Source organism: Pelodiscus sinensis, chromosome 17 (genome assembly GCF_052426305.1).
Source record: "Pelodiscus sinensis isolate ZL-2025 chromosome 17, ASM5242630v1, whole genome shotgun sequence".
Lineage (NCBI taxonomy): Eukaryota > Metazoa > Chordata > Testudines > Trionychidae > Pelodiscus > Pelodiscus sinensis.
Window position 1 is genome coordinate 35,679,728 of NC_143068.1, and position 16,738 is coordinate 35,696,465.

Here is a 16,738-nt window from a genome sequence, read left to right on the forward strand (position 1 = left end):
CAGCCGCCGGCTCTGCCCTGGCCCAGCCGAGTCTGAGGGGCAGCCGCGCCCTGCCCTGCCCCGCTGCACATGGCCGTGCTGACAATGCACCCGCCGCCCGATGAGCCTGTTGACACAACCTGGCAGGGCGCCCCGCCTGTGTGCTGCTCCCAGGCGTGGCACGGGCCGGGAGCTGGCGTCTGGCAGGTGCTCCCAGTGCCCACGTGGGAGCCAGCCCTTCCCCTGGAGGCTTTAAGTCCCCCTGGCTCCGGCCGCTGCCCAGAGATTGCCCCGGCAGCACCATGAAGGCCGGCTCCATCCTCCTCCTGGGGCTCCTGGCCCTGGGGGGCCTTGCGCTGGAGGAGGAGCCAAGCGGTGAGCACCCCTGCCCCCTTGCCACGCAGCCGGGGGGGCCCTGCGAGGAGGGAGCCCCCAGCCAGGAGCACGGTGGCTGCCTCTGAGCTGAGGTGCCGCAGGGAGGCTGCAGGGCAGAGGCTGCTGTCGGGAGCCGGTTCGTGCGAGGCACAGACCCCTCTGCCGCTGGGCTCCCCCCACTAGCGCCCTGGCCGTGCTCGGGCAGGACTCACCAGCCGCCAGGGAGCGAGAGCCTGCGCCCTCCTGCTGCGGGGGCCTGGCCCAGCCGGTCTCCCGTGCTCTGCAGGGCGGTGGGCTCGAAGGCCAGGCTGTGCCCAGCCACAACGGCCACCGGCGTCTGGGAGCAAGGCCCCGAGTCCAGCTGGCAACTGGGGGGCCCCGTGGGGCTGGAGCGCAGCAGAGAGCGTGGCTCCACGGAAGGCAGGCTAAGAGCGAGCCAGGCACGTCCGGCCCCGGAGCCTGCCTGCCAGAGCCCCGGGCTGCGGCCAAACACAGGACAGACGGGCGGGGAGGGAAACGGCTCCGGGGCGCATGGTGCCACTAAGCTGGCGTCTCCCTGGGACCCGATTCTCCAGCCGAAGGGCTGTGGCAGATCCCGGCCAGCGGGCACCATGCCAGTGGGACAGTCCCAGTGGGCGTCCCTGCCTCGGGAGGGGACCGGGCTGGCGGAGGTGGGGGCCGGTCTCAGGGCACTCGTAGCTGGGTCGTGGGTGGCTTGGCGCGGACGGGGCGCGAGCTGGCGGAGGTGGGGGCCGGTCTCAGGGCGCTCGTAGCTGGGTCGTGGGTGGCTTGGCGCGGGCGGGGCGCGAGCTGGCGGAGGTGGGGGCCGGTCTCAGGGCGCTCGTAGCTGGGTTATGGGTGGCTTGGCGCGGGCGGGGCGCGAGCTGGCGGAGGTGGGGACCGGTCTCAGGGCGCTCGTAGCTGGGTTGTGGGTGGCTTGGCGCAGGCGGGGCGCGAGCTGGCGGAGGTGGGGGCCGGTCTCAGGGTGCTCGTAGCTGGGTTGTGGGTGGCTTGGCGCAGGCGGGGCGCGAGCTGGCGGAGGTGGGGGCCGGTCTCAGGGCGCTCGTAGCTGGGTTGTGGGTGGCTTGGCGCAGGCGGGGCGCGAGCTGGCGGAGGTGGGGACCGGTCTCAGGGCGCTCGTAGCTGGGTCGTGGGTGGCTTGGCGCGGGCGGGGCGCGAGCTGGCGGAGGTGGGGACCGGTCTCAGGGCGCTCGTAGCTGGGTTGTGGGTGGCTTGGCGCGGGCGGGGCGCGAGCTGGCGGTGGTGGGGGCCGGTCTCAGGGCGCTCGTAGCTGGGTTGTGGGTGGCTTGGCGCGGGCGGGGCGCGAGCTGGCGGAGGTGGGGGCCGGTCTCAGGGCACTCGTAGCTGGGTCGTGGGTGGCTTGGCGCGGGCGGGGCGCGAGCTGGCGGAGGTGGGGGCCGGTCTCAGGGCGCTCGTAGCTGGGTCGTGGGTGGCTTGGCGCAGGCGGGGCGCGAGCTGGCGGAGGTGGGGGCCGGTCTCAGGGCGCTCATAGCTGGGTCGTGGGTGGCTTGGCGCGGGCGGGGCGCGAGCTGGCGGAGGTGGGGGCCGGTCTCAGGGCGCTCGTAGCTGGGTCGTGGGTGGCTTGGCATGGGCGGGGCGCGAGCTGGCGGTGGTGGGGGCCGGTCTCAGGGCGCTCGTAGCTGGGTCGTGGGTGGCTTGGCGCGGGCGGGGCGCGAGCTGGCGGAGGTGGGGGCCGGTCTCAGGGCGCTCGTAGCTGGGTTGTGGGTGGCTTGGCGCGGGCGGGGCGCGAGCTGGCGGAGGTGGGGGCCGGTCTCAGGGCGCTCGTAGCTGGGTTGTGGGTGGATTGGCGCGGGCGGGGCGTGAGCTGGCGGAGGTGGGGCCGGTCTCAGGGCGCTCGTAGCTGGGTTGTGGGTGGCTTGGCGCGGGCGGGGCGCGAGCTGGCGGAGGTGGGGGCCGGTCTCAGGGCGCTCGTAGCTGGGTTGTGGGTGGCTTGGCGCGGGCGGGGCGCGAGCTGGCGGAGGTGGGGGCCGGTCTCAGGGCGCTCGTAGCTGGGTTGTGGGTGGCTTGGCGCGGGCGGGGCGCGAGCTGGCGGAGGTGGGGGCCGGTCTCAGGGCGCTCGTAGCTGGGTTGTGGGTGGCTTGGCGCGGGCGGGGCGCGAGCTGGCGGAGGTGGGGGCCGGTCTCAGGGCGCTCGTAGCTGGGTCGTGGGTGGCTTGGCGCGGACGGGGCGCGAGCTGGCGGAGGTGGGGGCCGGTCTCAGGGCGCTCGTAGCTGGGTTGTGGGTGGCTTGGCATCGGCGGGGCGCGAGCTGGTGGAGGTGGGGGCCGGTCTCAGGGCGCTCGTAGCTGGGTTGTGGGTGGCTTGGCGCAGGCGGGGCGCGAGCTGGCGGAGGTGGGGGCCGGTCTCAGGGCGCTCGTGGCTGGGTCGTGGGTGGCTTGGCGCGGGCGGGGCGCGAGCTGGCGGAGGTGGGGGCCGGTCTCAGGGCGCTCGTAGCTGGGTTGTGGGTGGCTTGGCGCGGGCGGGGCGCGAGCTGGCGGTGGTGGGGGCCGGTCTCAGGGCGCTCGTAGCTGGGTTGTGGGTGGATTGGCGCGGGCGGGGCGTGAGCTGGCGGAGGTGGGGGCCGGTCTCAGGGCGCTTGTAGCTGGGTTGTGGGTGGCTTGGCGCGGGCGGGGCGCGAGCTGGCGGAGGTGGGGGCCGGTCTCAGGGCACTCGTAGCTGGGTCGTGGGTGGCTTGGCGCGGGCGGGGCGCGAGCTGGCGGAGGTGGGGGCCGGTCTCAGGGCGCTCGTAGCTGGGTTGTGGGTGGCTTGGCGCGGGCGGGGCGTGAGCTGGCGGAGGTGGGGGCCGGTCTCAGGGCGCTCGTAGCTGGGTCGTGGGTGGCTTGGCGCGGGCGGGGCGCGAGCTGGCGGAGGTGGGGGCCGGTCTCAGGGCGCTCGTAGCCGGGTTGTGGGTGGCTTGGCGCGGACGGGGCGCGAGCTGGCGGAGGTGGGGGCCAGTCTCAGGGCGCTCGTAGCTGGGTTGTGGGTGGCTTGGCGCAGGCGGGGCGCGAGCTGGCGGAGGTGGGGACCGGTCTCAGGGCGCTCGTAGCTGGGTTGTGGGTGGCTTGGCGCGGGCGGGGCGCGAGCTGGCGGAGGTGGGGACCGGTCTCAGGGCGCTCGTAGCTGGGTTGTGGGTGGCTTGGCGCGGGCGGGGCGCGAGCTGGCGGAGGTGGGGGCCGGTCTCAGGGCGCTCGTAGCCGGGTTGTGGGTGGCTTGGCGCGGACGGGGCGCGAGCTGGCGGAGGTGGGGGCCAGTCTCAGGGCGCTCGTAGCTGGGTTGTGGGTGGCTTGGCGCAGGCGGGGCGCGAGCTGGCGGAGGTGGGGACCGGTCTCAGGGCGCTCGTAGCTGGGTTGTGGGTGGCTTGGCGCGGGCGGGGCGCGAGCTGGCGGAGGTGGGGACCGGTCTCAGGGCGCTCGTAGCTGGGTTGTGGGTGGCTTGGCGCGGGCGGGGCGCGAGCTGGCGGTGGTGGGGGCCGGTCTCAGGGCGCTCGTAGCTGGGTTGTGGGTGGCTTGGCGCGGGCGGGGCGCGAGGTGGCGGAGGTGGGGGCCGGTCTCAGGGCGCTCGTAGCTGGGTTGTGGGTGGCTTGGCGCGGGCGGGGCGCGAGCTGGCGGAGGTGGGGGCCGGTCTCAGGGCGCTCGTAGCTGGGTTGTGGGTGGCTTGGCGCAGGCGGGGCGCGAGCTGGCGGAGGTGGGGACCGGTCTCAGGGCGCTCGTAGCTGGGTTGTGGGTGGCTTGGCGCGGGCGGGGCGCGAGCTGGCGGAGGTGGGGACCGGTCTCAGGGCGCTCGTAGCTGGGTTGTGGGTGGCTTGGCGCGGGCGGGGCGCGAGCTGGCGGTGGTGGGGGCCGGTCTCAGGGCGCTCGTAGCTGGGTTGTGGGTGGCTTGGCGCGGGCGGGGCGCGAGGTGGCGGAGGTGGGGGCCGGTCTCAGGGCGCTCGTAGCTGGGTTGTGGGTGGCTTGGCGCGGGCGGGGCGCGAGCTGGCGGAGGTGGGGGCCGGTCTCAGGGCGCTCGTAGCTGGGTTGTGGGTGGCTTGGCGCGGGCGGGGCGCGAGCTGGCGGAGGTGGGGCCGGTCTCAGGGCGCTCGTAGCTGGGTTGTGGGTGGCTTGGCGCGGGCGGGACGCGAGCTGGCGGAGGTGGGGGCCGGTCTCAGGGCGCTCGTAGCTGGGTTGTGGGTGGCTTGGCGCGGGCGGGGCGCGAGCTGGCGGAGGTGGGGGCCGGTCTCAGGGCGCTCGTAGCTGGGTTGTGGGTGGCTTGGCGCGGGCGGGGCGCGAGCTGGCGGAGGTGGGGCCGGTCTCAGGGCGCTCGTAGCTGGGTTGTGGGTGGCTTGGCACGGGCGGGGCGCGAGCTGGCGGAGGTGGGGGCTGGTCTGTCCTGCAACAGAAACACGTCTGATCCCCTGCTCCCTGCGGGCGGGGCGGGCCTGGGGCCAAGGGCATGGATGCCACAGGAGCTAATCCATGTTCCACGTCTGTCCCTCGCAGCGACCCCTGCAGCTCCCTCCCTTCCCCGGGGGCTCCCGTCCCCCCTCCTTCCCCCAGGGGCTCCCGCGCCCCCTCCCATCCCCGGGGGCTCCCGTGCCCCCTCGTCCCCCTCCCTCCCCTGGGGGTTCCTGTGCCCCCCTCCCTTCCCTGGGGGTTCCCGCGTCCCCTCCCTCCCCCAGAGGCTCCCGTGCCCCCTCCGTCCCCCGGGGGCTCTCGCGCCCCCTTTCCTTCCCCGGGGGCTCCCACGTTCCCCTCCCTCCCTCGGGGATTCCTGCGTCCCCCTCCCTCCCCCAGGGGCTCCCGCGTCCCCCTCCCTCCCTTCTCCAGGGGCTCCCACGTCCCCCTCCCTCCCCCAGGGGCTCCCACGCCCCCTCCCTCCCCCTGCAGGCTCCCGCGTCCCCCTCCCTCCCCCTGGGGGCTCCCACGTCCCCATCCCTCCCCCGGGGGCTCCCGCGTCCCCCTCCCTCCCCCCAGCGGTTCCCCGCCTCCCTCCCTCCCCCAGGGGTTCCTGCACCCCCTCCCGTCTCTGGGGGTGCAGTTTCTGTGGCCCTGCAGCAAGAGCCCAGCTTGGGGCCCAGGTGTTGCCGTGGGCTGAGGGCTCAGGCGGGACCCGGTGTCCCGGGGCAGGGGGGGGTTCTAGAGGGCGCCGGAAGGACCCTCCCTGCAATTTGACCGTCTCCCCAACTGACCCGGGCTCCTGTCTCCTGTGCAGCCCCAGCTAAGGAGGGCGTGTGCCCGGCCGAAGTGAAGGGGCCCTCCCGCCCCCCGCGGGAGTACTGCCTCTCGGACGGGTCCTGCCCGGGCAGCATGAAGTGCTGCAACTTAGGGAGCAGGAAAGTTTGCGTCCTCCCGGATTCAGGTAACGGCTCTTCACTCCGGCAAGGGGGGGAGGGGAGTGAGGCGCGGACAAGCCGAGGGACAGCTCAGGTAGCACCCCCAAGGGGTTCTCTGCACAGAGATGTGGCGGCCTGCGGAACTCACTGCCACTGGATCTCAGCGCACTGATCAGCGTTCCAATTGGGGGCTCAGCGCCGCGGGGTCAGGCAGGACTCACTTGTCCCCCCCCCCCCCCCCCCGAGCCCTGCTCAGCTGGCCAGACACCCGGTGGGTTGTTTGCCTTTCTCTGGAGCATCAGGCACTGAGGGGAGGGGGGCAGTGTCAGAGCAGGGGCGAGGGAGAGGCAGGAATCAGAAAGAAAAGCGGCTCTGGAGAATGGGAAACTGCAGCTGGGCCCCGGCCCCGGCCCCGTGCAGAGAGGCCCAGCCCCGGCTCAGAGGCCTTTCTCCGCTGCTGCTGGCGGGCCAGGCACCCTGCCTTGATGGCTCTCTGGGCACGGGTGGCAGCACGGCCCATCACCCTCGCCAGGGTCCGGCCTGGGTATTGCTGCACGCTGCCAAAGGGCTCTCCACTCGCCCCAGGGCTGTCCACGCTCCGCCAGGGCCAGGCCTCCCCGGGCTCCTCTCACAGCCGGTTACAGCCGCTCCCCTGCTGCCACGTGGCCCGGGACAGCTTGGCCCCGACACCCGGCTCCCAGGACCCAGAGCAGGCCCGGCCCCGTGGTCTCCCCGAGCGGCTGGTGCTCTCCACAGCGCTGGCGATGGTCCCGGCTCCCAGGACCCAGAGCAGGCCCGGCCCCGCGGTCTCCCCGAGCGGCTGGTGCTCTCCGCAGCGCTGGCGATGGTCCCGGCTCCCAGGACCCAGAGCAGGCCCGGCCCCGCGGTCTCCCCGAGCGGCTGGTGCTCTCCGCAGCGCTGGCGATGGTCCCAGCTCCCCCCGGGCTCCGTGGGCGGGCAAAGGGGGATATGTCCCAGCTGTGCTGGCCAGGGCTGGACTGTAGCTCCTGCAGCATCAGGGCCGGCCGGGGGGACCAGCCAACCCACGGGTGGTACGGGCCGCAGGCCGCGTCTCCGTGGCACAGAGCAGCTTCCCCGCCCTGCCTGCTCCTTCCTCCCGCCCGGGCAGCTACCACGCTCAGCGGCCGTGGCCACCCCAGGCCCCGTCAAAAGGCCAAGGCTCCTCCCCGGGCCGACTGCCTTTTCCTGCCGGCTGTTCCTGGGCCTGTCTCCAGACACCCGAGTAGCAAAGGGGGCAGGAGCTGCAGGGATGGGGCAGCCCCACAGCTGGGGCTTTGTGTGGCCCCACCCTGGCCGGGCCTTTGCCTGCTGGAGGGCGGCGCAGCAACCCACAGGGCCCTTTCATTTCCCCTTCTTCCCCAGTGCACCCTGGCTACTGCCCCGCGCCAGAGCCCGGCCTGAGCACCATCTGCCTGGTGAGCTGCTTCAACGACACGCAGTGCTCCCCGGACCAGAAGTGCTGCACCATCGGCTGCCACAAAAAGTGCACCAGAGCGGAGCCAGGTAAACCGCCGGGAGCAGGGCGAGGGGCTAAGCGCATGCACCACGGACCTTTGCTCTGGACCTCGTGCAGCCAGTCACGGCAGCTGTGTGCCCCCTCGTGCAGCCAGTCACGGCAGCTGTGTGCCCCTCGTGCAACCAGTCACGGCAGCTGTGTGCCCCTCGTGCAGCCAGTCACGGCAGCTGTGTGCCCCCTCGTGCAGCCCGTCACGGTCAGCTGTGTGCCCCTCGTGCAGCCCGTCACGGCAGCTGTGTGCCCCCTCGTGCAGCCCGTCACGGCAGCTGTGTGCCCCTCGTGCAGCCCGTCACGGCAGCTGTGTGCCCCTCGTGCAACCAGTCACGGCAGCTGTGTGCCCCCTCGTGCAGCCAGTCACGGCAGCTGTGTGCCCCTTTGTGCAGCCAGTCACGGCAGCTGTGTGCCCCTCGTGCAGCCAGTCACGGCAGCTGTGTGCCCCTCGTGCAGCCCGTCACGGCAGCTGTGTGCCCCTCGTGCAGCCAGTCACGGCAGCTGTGTGCCCCCTCGTGCAGCCAGTCACGGCATCTGTGTGCCCCTCGTGCAGCCAGTCACGGCAGCTGTGTGCCCCCTCGTGCAACCAGTCACGGCAGCTGTGTGCCCCCTCGTGCAACCAGTCATGGCAGCTGTGTGCCCCTCGTGCAACCAGTCACGGCAGCTGTGTGCCCCCTCGTGCAGCCAGTCACTGGCAGCTGTGTGCCCCTCGTGCGGCCCCCGGCACTGGCAGCTGTGTGCCCCTCGTGCAGCCAGTCACGGCAGCTGTGTGCCCCTCGTGCAACCAGTCACGGCAGCTGTGTGCCCCCTCGTGCAGCCAGTCACGGCAGCTGTGTGCCCCCTCGTGCAACCAGTCACGGCAGCTGTGTGCCCCTCGTGCAACCAGTCACGGCAGCTGTGTGCCCCCTCGTGCAACCAGTCACAGCAGCTGTGTGCCCCTCGTGCAGCCAGTCACTGGCAGCTGTGTGCCCCTCGTGCGGCCCCCGGCACTGGCAGCTGTGCGCCCCTCGTGCGGCCCCCAGCGCTGGCAGCTGTGCGCCCCTCGTGCGGCCCCTGGCACTGGCAGCTGTGCGCCCCTCGTGCGGCCCCCGGCACTGGCAGCTGTGTGCCCCTCGTGCGGCCCCCGGCACTGGCAGCTGTGCGCCCCTCGTGCGATCCCTGGCGCTGACAGCTGTGCGCCCCTCGTGCGGCCCCCGGCGCTGGCAGCTGTGCGCCCCTCGTGCGATCCCTGGCGCTGACAGCTGTGCGCCCCTCGTGCGGCCCCCGGCACTAACAGCTGTGTGCCCCTCGTGCGGCCCCCGGCACTGGCAGCTGTGTGCCCCTCGTGCGGCCCCTGGCGCTGGCAGCTGTGCGCCCCTCGTGCGGCCCCCGGCACTGGCAGCTGTGCGCCCCTTGTGCGGCCCCCGGCGCTGGCAGCTGTGCGCCCCTCGTGCGGCCCCTGGCGCTAACAGCTGTGTGCCCCTCGTGCGGCCCCTGGCACTAACAGCTGTGTGCCCCTCGTGCGGCCCCTGGCACTAACAGCTGTGCGCCCCTCGTGCGGCCCCTGGCACTAACAGCTGTGCGCCCCTCGTGCGGCCCCCGGCACTAACAGCTGTGTGCCCCTCGTGCGGCCCCCGGCACTAACAGCTGTGTGCCCCTCGTGCGGCCCCCGGCACTAACAGCTGTGTGCCCCTCGTGCGGCCCCTGGCACTAACAGCTGTGTGCCCCTCGTGCGGCCCCTGGCACTAACAGCTGTGTGCCCCTCGTGCGGCCCCTGGCACTAACAGCTGTGCGCCCCTCGTGCGGCCCCTGGCACTAACAGCTGTGCGCCCCTCGTGCGGCCCCCGGCACTAACAGCTGTGTGCCCCTCGTGCGGCCCCTCGTGCAGTCCCCGGCACTAACAGCTGTGTGCCCCTCGTGCGGCCCCTGGCACTAACAGCTGTGCGCCCCTCGTGCGGCCCCTGGCACTAACAGCTGTGCGCCCCTCGTGCGGCCCCTGGCACTAACAGCTGTGCGCCCCTCGTGCGGCCCCCGGCACTAACAGCTGTGCGCCCCTCGTGCGGCCCCCGGCACTAACAGCTGTGTGCCCCTCGTGCGGCCCCCGGCACTAACAGCTGTGTGCCCCTCGTGCGGCCCCCGGCACTAACAGCTGTGCGCCCCTCGTGCGGCCCCTGGCACTAACAGCTGTGCGCCCCTCGTGCGGCCCCTGGCACTAACAGCTGTGCGCCCCTCGTGCGGCCCCTGGCACTAACAGCTGTGTGCCCCTCGTGCGGCCCCTGGCACTAACAGCTGTGTGCCCCTCGTGCGGCCCCTGGCACTAACAGCTGTGCTCTGACGAGGTGAATCAGGCACGTTTGCTGGCACAGGACCCTTGTGCAAACAGGGTCACTGTGGTCCAATGTGGCCTTGCTCCTGAAGGCTGGAAATCGCTTCCCCACCCCCGTCCCTCAGCCAACCGGTGCCCAGGCAGTGGCTGCAGGCTCCCGGGGTGCAGGGGCCGCGCAGAGCCCGGGGCCGCCGCGATGCCCCCCGCTCTCCGGGCCTTGGCGCCCTGTCGTGCACTCTGCCCCCCCGTCACCCTGGCAGGGCTCTGCAAGGAGCGCCCCCGGAGAGGGGGAGGGGCGGCCTGGCACGCACCCCCATCGCTGCAGCCCGGCCCCTGGCCCTGCAGGTGCCCAGAACAGGCAGCGTCTTTCCCCTGTGGAGGCCGGGTGTGCCCGGACCCCGCGCCTGGCCAGTCCCCGGTACCCCGAGGCCCTGAGCAGCCCCCCCCCCCGTGCTCGAGGGAACCTGGTGCCGAGGGCTGGCGTGTGCGGGCAGCAAGGGCCTGGCGAAGGCTTTGGCAAGCAGCTGGCTGCTGGGGGAGGTGGGTCGGCCTGACCCCAGGCCTTATCTGGGTCCAAACTCCTGCAGCTCCCGGCCAGGGACTGGCTTGGAGCCCACGAGGAACGAGCCGCCACAAGCTGCTCCTGGGGCCAAGAGCCCCCTGGCTGCCCGGGCAGCCTGCCCAGGCTCTGCCCCCGGATGTTTCTCTGGCAGGGACCTGCCCGTTTGCTCACCCTGGGCTCTGCCTCCCTCCAGCCTCCCCGGGCGCCTGCCCCAAGCACAAGGTGCTGCAGCCGCGGCCCTGCCCGAACCGCTGCAGGGACGACCGGGGGTGCCTTGGCCAGCAGAAATGCTGCTTCACCGGCTGTGGCCTGGAGTGCGTTGCCCCGCAAGCTGGGCCCCTCAGCACCCCCCTGCCGCCGGCGCCGCCCGGAGAGGGAGCCTGGACCCCTCAGGCTGCAGGTGAAGCAGGGCCGGGCTCTGAGGGCACCAGGGGGAGCGGGGTGTCACCGGCCCCAGGCGAGGACTGTCTCCCCAGAGCCCCCGACACCTCGCGAGTCCCTGGCCTTGCTGGTGCCCCGCCTGCAGACCGTGCTGGGTGGAGCCCCGACCCCCGGTCAGTGGCAGGGGGCAGCCCCCCCGGACTGAGCGACGAGCCCCGGGTCCAGCCAGGCCTGGCACCCCTCAAGGGGCTGCTCGGAGCCCTGGCACCGCCTGCCTGGCGAGGAGCAAAGGCCCCAGGCTCAGAGCCGCTGCGCCACGTGGTCTGGACCCGCAGCACGTAGCAGAGCGAGCACCCCGCGCTGCAGAGCGCCCGCGTTCCCCTCCACGCGCCCTGGGGGGGCACAGCCCCGTGGGCGGGCAGCCGGCGTGGTGCCCTGGGCAGTGTGTGCCCACATGCAGCCTTCGGAGGGCGCGTGCCCCAGTGTCTGCCCCAGCGAGCGAGGGGCGGGAGGCGAGGGGGTCGCTGTGCTAGCGGAAGGCAGCGGCAGAGTGGGGGGGTCGCTGCCCCCGGGCGCGGTTCCTAGGGCCCCTCTCTGTTTCAGGGACGCCCTGGAGCCCGAGGAAGCCGGGCACCTGCCCGGCCAGCCTGGTCGAGTGCCCCTCCACGGAGCCCGCCCTCTGCCTCAACGACTCCACCTGCCCGGGGCCGCAGAAGTGCTGCTACCACCTGTGCCAGCTCCAGTGCGTGGTCCCCGAGGAAGGTACCCGCCACGCAGAGCCCGGGCACAGAGCCACGGGGCCACCCTCCCATCAGGGCACCGGGGCGCCAACGGCCTCTGCCCAGCCCCCAATGAACCGCTACCCGGCGCCTTCCCCAGCACCGGCCTCATCCTGCCGCCCACAGGCCCCCAGTCCGCCAGGGCCCCCCGCCGGGCACTGCTGCCGGGCGCGGCTTTGCCACCCCCAGGCCCTGGGGAGAGCAGCGATGTGCAGGCGCCCGCGGCCCGGTGGCACTCTCCCCTCGGGCAGAGAGGGGCTGTGGGTGGCACAGAGGGGCAGGGGGCGGCAAGGAGACCGGGGGCTGAGGGAGGGGGCAAAGGCCGGAGCAGGGGCTTGAGGGAAGGGGCAGCCAAGGGTGGGGGCTGAGGGAGGGGGCAGGGGCTGGAGCAGGGGGCTGAGGGAGGGAGCAGCCAGGGCAGGGGGCTGAGGGAGGGGGCAGCCAGGGCAGGGGGCTGAGGGAGGGGGCAGAGGCCGGAGCAGGGGCTTGAGGGAGGGGGCAGCCAGGGGTGGGGGCTGAGGGAAGGGGCAGCCAGGGCAGGGGGCTGAGGGAGGGGGCAGAGGCCGGAGCAGGGGCTTGAGGGAAGGGGCAGCCAGGGGTGGGGGCTGAGGGAGGGGGCAGCCAGGGGTGGGGGCTGAGGGAGGGGGCAGGGGTTGGAGCAGGGGGCTGAGGGAGGGAGCAGCCAGGGCAGGGGGCTGAGGGAGGGGGCAGAGGCCGGAGCAGGGGCTTGAGGGAAGGGGCAGCCAGGGGTGGGGGCTGAGGGAGGGGGCAGGGGCTGGAGCAGGGGGCTGAGGGAGGGAGCAGCCAGGGCAGGGGGCTGAGGGAGGGGGCAGCCAGGGCAGGGGGCTGAGGGAGGGAGCAGCCAGGGCAGGGGGCTGAGGGAGGGGGCAGAGGCCGGAGCAGGGGCTTGAGGGAAGGGGCAGCCAGGGGTGGGGGCTGAGGGAAGGGGCAGCCAGGGGTGGGGGCTGAGGGAGGGGGCAGCCAGGGCAGGGGGCTGAGGGAGGGGGCAGAGGCCGGAGCAGGGGCTTGAGGGAGGGGGCAGCCAGGGCAGGGGGCTGAGGGAGGGGGCAGAGGCCGGAGCAGGGGCTTGAGGGAGGGGGCAGCCAGGGCAGGGGGCTGAGGGAAGGGGCAAAGGCCGGAGCAGGGGCTTGAGGGAAGGGGCAGCCAGGGGTGGGGGCTGAGGGAGGGGGCAGCCAGGGGTGGGGGCTGAGGGAGGGGCCCCATCTCACATCTCTGCCCGTGACCCCTCGTGCTCCAGAGAAACCCGGCTTGTGCCCTGCCGAGGCCCCGAAGGACGTGCTGGACCCCTGCTTCTGGAGCTGCTCGGGGGACAGGGAGTGCCTGGGAAGCGAGAAATGCTGCCGTATCAGCTGCGGCTTTACCTGCCTGGAGCCGGTGCGGGGTAAGGGGAGCTCAGCGTGGAGCCAGCCCCCCCCCCCCCCCCCCCGGCTGAGCCAGCATCAGGATGAGTGACGGCCGGGGACCCCTCTCCGACACCCCCCAGGAGCTCCCAGCTGGGTCCTCGAGGCGGCGGGTGCCAGGGACAGCGGCTGAGGCGGGGCCGTGTCTGTGGGTGCGGGGGGGGGGGGCGAGGGGCACGGGGCAGAGGCAGGAGGCCAGTGGGGCAGGAAACAGGATCCCGGGAGGAGAGCGATGCGGCCCCGGACCCCGCGGGGAAGGGGGAGGGGCAGCGGCTGCGAGTTGGGCTCTGGGCGAGGATCGGCGCCGGATCTAGGCCTGGCGCTCTGGCACCTGCCCCCCCCCCCCCCCGGCCTAGCGCCGGCAGCCCCCGACTCAGTGCCAGGCTCATGTTTAACGCCTCCCTTCTGCAGCACAAACGGGGGGGGCTCCCGGGGGCACCAGTCCCTAGCGCCCTGGGCTCAGGGCCCCACTTAGCGCCCCGCACCCCCGCCCCAGCCAGGAGGGAAAGGGCCCCGGCCGGGACGCAGCAAGGGTCCCCCGGCAGGGGGGGGCAGAGGCAGTTCGGGGAGGGCGCTGGAGCAGGGCCGCTCCCCCCAGCCCCAGCGGGACCCGGCTCGGGCGTGCGCGGCGCCCCCAGCGGGGCTCTCGTTGCTGGTGCCGCCCCCCACCGTCTGCTCTGCCCCCAGACATTTGCCAGCTGCCGCCCCTTGCGGGGCCCTGCGACGCCTACTCGCCCCGGTACTTCTACAACGCCAGCTCCCGGCGCTGCGAGCAGTTCTGGTACCGCGGCTGCCGGGGGAACGCCAACAACTTCCGGACGGAAGCGGAGTGTCGGCAGGCCTGCGCCCCTCCCGGTGAGCTCCGAGGGAGCAGACCTCCTCGCGGAGCCCCTGCTCCACAATCCAGCCTTGTGCGTGCAGGCGGCGGAGTCTCCCTCGGTGCGCCGGAGGCTGATCCTGGCAGAAACCACCATGGTCGGGGACCTCCTGGACTACGACAGGGGGGACTGGGTGGATCCCCGAGCGCTCGCTCAACGCATGGGGCTCTCCACCCTTCGAACCCCCCTGCGCCTACTCCAGGAGGTGAAGGCGGCTTTGTCGCAGCCCGCTCGCGATCTCCTACAGAGAGCCCTGCGAGAGGGAACGCTCCGCCCCTCCCCTCCTGCAAAGCCTCCGTCCCTCTTTATTGGGCCCCTGCCCCGCGGGCCCCCCCGGCCTCCCCACCCTTGGACCCCCAGCCGGCTGCAAAATCTGCAGCCGGTCTGTTTCCGGACCGCGCCCAGGGAACAGCTGTACACGCTCGTGCTCCACGCTTTGCATTTCCCCACCCTCGTGTCCCGCCCCGATACAAAGTGGCGGGACTACCTCAGACCTATAGAGGGTGGGGAACCCCGATGGGCCAGCGTTTATTCGACCTTAATTCCGCAGCCCGTCGGGGACATCAGTTGGCGGCTCCTTCACGGGGCTGTGAGCACGGGCGTGTACTTGGCGCGGTTCACCCCTATCCCAGACACCTGCCCCTTTTGCGGCGTGAGGGAGAACCTGGCGCACGCCTACCTTGAATGCGCCAGGTTGCAGCCCCTATTCCGGCTCCTCCAGAACCTCTTATTGAGGTTCTGGCTGCACTTTTCCCCTCACCTTTTTATTTATGCACACCCAATCCGTGGCCCCACAAAGTCGCGAGACCTCCTCGTCAACCTCCTCCTGGCCTTGGCGAAAGCTGCCATCTACAACAGCAGGAGGAGGATGCTAGACGAGGGGGTTCTCTGCGACTGTGGGGCCTATTTCCGCTCCTCCCTCGTGTCACGAATCCGGGCAGAGTTCCTCTGGGTGGCGTCCACTGGCTCCATCGACAGCTTTGAGGAGCAGTGGGCGCTGTCCGGGGTTCTCTGCTCGGTGTCCCCATCCGGCTCCCTTATTTTGAACCTCTAGCCCGCACTTCTTGATCCTTTAGTCATTATTTGTCCCAAGAAATCAATTGAACATGGGTCCAGTGTCCCTCCCATAAGGTTGGGGAGGGGCTTTTAGAAGGTGGGCGGGCTCCGCCCGCCCACCATCCCATGCTTTCAAATAGGCCCTCCCGGTGAGCCGGGCCAGCTCCACGCCGCGGGGGCCCGCCGGATGGGGCGGCGCCGGACATACCCCCGAGCCCCAGGACGCCCCGGCCAGGCCCAGTTCACTGGCGTCCCCGCAGCGGAGGGGGAGGGGGCAAAGGGGGCCCTGGTGCACTGTCCCACCGAGCTGGAGGCTTTGGCTGAGCGGGGCGCCCTGTGCCCAGCCAGGCCCGGCGAGTGCCCAGCCGCCGGCAGGGACGGACCGGCGCCGGTGAGGAGAAATGGCGCCCAGGCCCCCAGAAGTGCTGTGGGAACGGCTGCAGCTCCCAGTGGGCCCCAGTCCCCCCTCGCTGCAGGCCCCACACGCCCCCGGTCCCGCACCATGGGGCAGTGCGCAGGGCTCTCCTGTGCCTGGGACGCCCCTTCCCATGGCGGGCGTGCAAGAGGCGGGAGCAGGGTTGGGCTACGCCCGGAGGGGAGGCCGTGCCAGGCTGGCCCATGGCCCTAGGGCCCCCTTCCTGCCCCGGGGCTGCGGGCCCAGCTCTGACCCTGTGGCTCTGTCTGGCAGTGGGGTCCGGAGACTGCCCGGCGCTGCCCAAAGGAGCCGTGGGCACCTGTGAGGAGAGGTGCCACTCTGACCACGACTGCCCGGGCGCCCAGCGGTGCTGCAGCAATGGCTGTGGCCTGGCCTGCGTGGACGTGGCAACCGTCCCACCGGGTGAGGAACGTGGCCCCACCGTGCAGCCCCCCTCGCAAGCGTCCTGGCAGCGTAGGGCGCGTCCCCACCCCCCGCTCCGCCCAGGCTAATGCAGCTCTGGCCTAGCCACGAGGCGATGGGGGCTCCCCGTGGGACCACCCCGAATCCTGGCCCATTCGGCACTGGGGAGGCCACGTGTGGAGTGTTGCGACCAGTTCTGGGCCCCCACTATACAAAGGGTGGGGGCGCGTTGGAGGGGCCAGCGGATTCGGGGGCTGGAGCACATGGCCGAGGAGGAGGGGCTGCGTGTGACCACGCAATCGGGGTTCCCCGACCCTGCACCCCCATAGCAGCCAGAACAGACTCCGCCAGCCAGTAGAACGGGGGGGGGGGGGGTTACTGCTTCTCCAGGACCCCGCCCAGCACAGACGGGTCGTGGCTACAGGAGTCTGGGCCAGGCAGCCTCTGCCCCCTTGAGATGGGTCCCTGGGCCCCTAAATTCCAGCCCCTCCTTAGACTGGTCCCTTCATGGTTCCAGCCCCAGACTGCCCCGAAACCTGGGCTGGTCTCCCCATGGAGGAGGTGGCGTGGGGCTCGGCAGGGCCGAGGGGGGCGAGGGATTTGGGGCAGGGGGCAGCTGAGGCTCCAGCTTCGTCTGCGCGCCAGGTGAGATGGCCCGAGCCGGGGGCTGCTCGGGGGCAACCTCTGCCCACCTGTCCCTGCCTGCCAGGGGCCAGGCTGAGCGGCGCCCCCCCAGGGGCCGGAGCCGGGCTTCCCTGGAGCCTGTGGCCCTCGGGTGGGGGCCCCAGCGTTACGGGCCGGGCCTGGCACTGGGGCAGTGAGGGCCGAGGGCCGGGCTGGGCGGGGCAGCAGTGCGCAGAGAGCTGGCGGGGCCCATGGACCGCCGTGGCTGAGGCTAGCTGGAGAGCAGGGTGGTTCGCCAGCCCTGTTCCCTGTGCCAGCGGGGGGGCACCACGGCCCTGTGACCGCCCTGTGTTGCAGGGGACCCCGGCGCGGGCCCCGCCGTCCCCAAGGGCCACGGGGGGCAGCGATGCCACGGGGACCGCGACTGCCCGAGAGCACAGAGCTGCTGCCACCATCGGTGCCAGGCCAAGTGCCCGGCGCAGGGCGCAGGTGAGGCCGGGCGGGAGAACAGCCTCGGGCCAGCCCAGGGACGGGCGGGGAGACCAGACAGCCCACGGCCCAGGGCCGGGCGGAGAGACCAGACAGCCCACGGCCCAGGGCCGGGCGGGGAGACCAGACAGCCCACGGCCCAGGGCCGGGCGGGGAGACCAGACAGCCCACGGCCCAGGGACGGGCGGGGAGACC

General features: G+C 72.8%; 1 protein-coding gene across 3 annotated transcripts in view; it reads left to right on the plus strand.

The window, feature by feature from the left end:
• Positions 1-209: 209 nt before the first annotated feature.
• The window catches only part of LOC102453690 (uncharacterized), a 31,230-nt gene continuing 14,701 nt past the window's right edge, over positions 210-16,738 (plus strand). For 2 of the 3 annotated variants that reach the window (XM_089769774.1, XM_089769777.1), the window contains exons 1-9: positions 210-354; positions 5,562-5,708; positions 7,066-7,206; positions 10,271-10,477; positions 11,062-11,220; positions 12,496-12,639; positions 13,346-13,513; positions 15,281-15,430; positions 16,412-16,543. In XM_089769774.1, coding sequence (XP_089625900.1) covers positions 282-354; positions 5,562-5,708; positions 7,066-7,206; positions 10,271-10,477; positions 11,062-11,220; positions 12,496-12,639; positions 13,346-13,513; positions 15,281-15,430; positions 16,412-16,543 — 1,321 coding nt within the window. In that variant the 5' untranslated portion in view covers positions 210-281. The remainder of the gene's footprint in view (positions 355-5,561; positions 5,709-7,065; positions 7,207-10,270; positions 10,478-11,061; positions 11,221-12,495; positions 12,640-13,345; positions 13,514-15,280; positions 15,431-16,411; positions 16,544-16,738) is intronic. The other variant, XM_089769775.1, reaches the window with a different exon arrangement.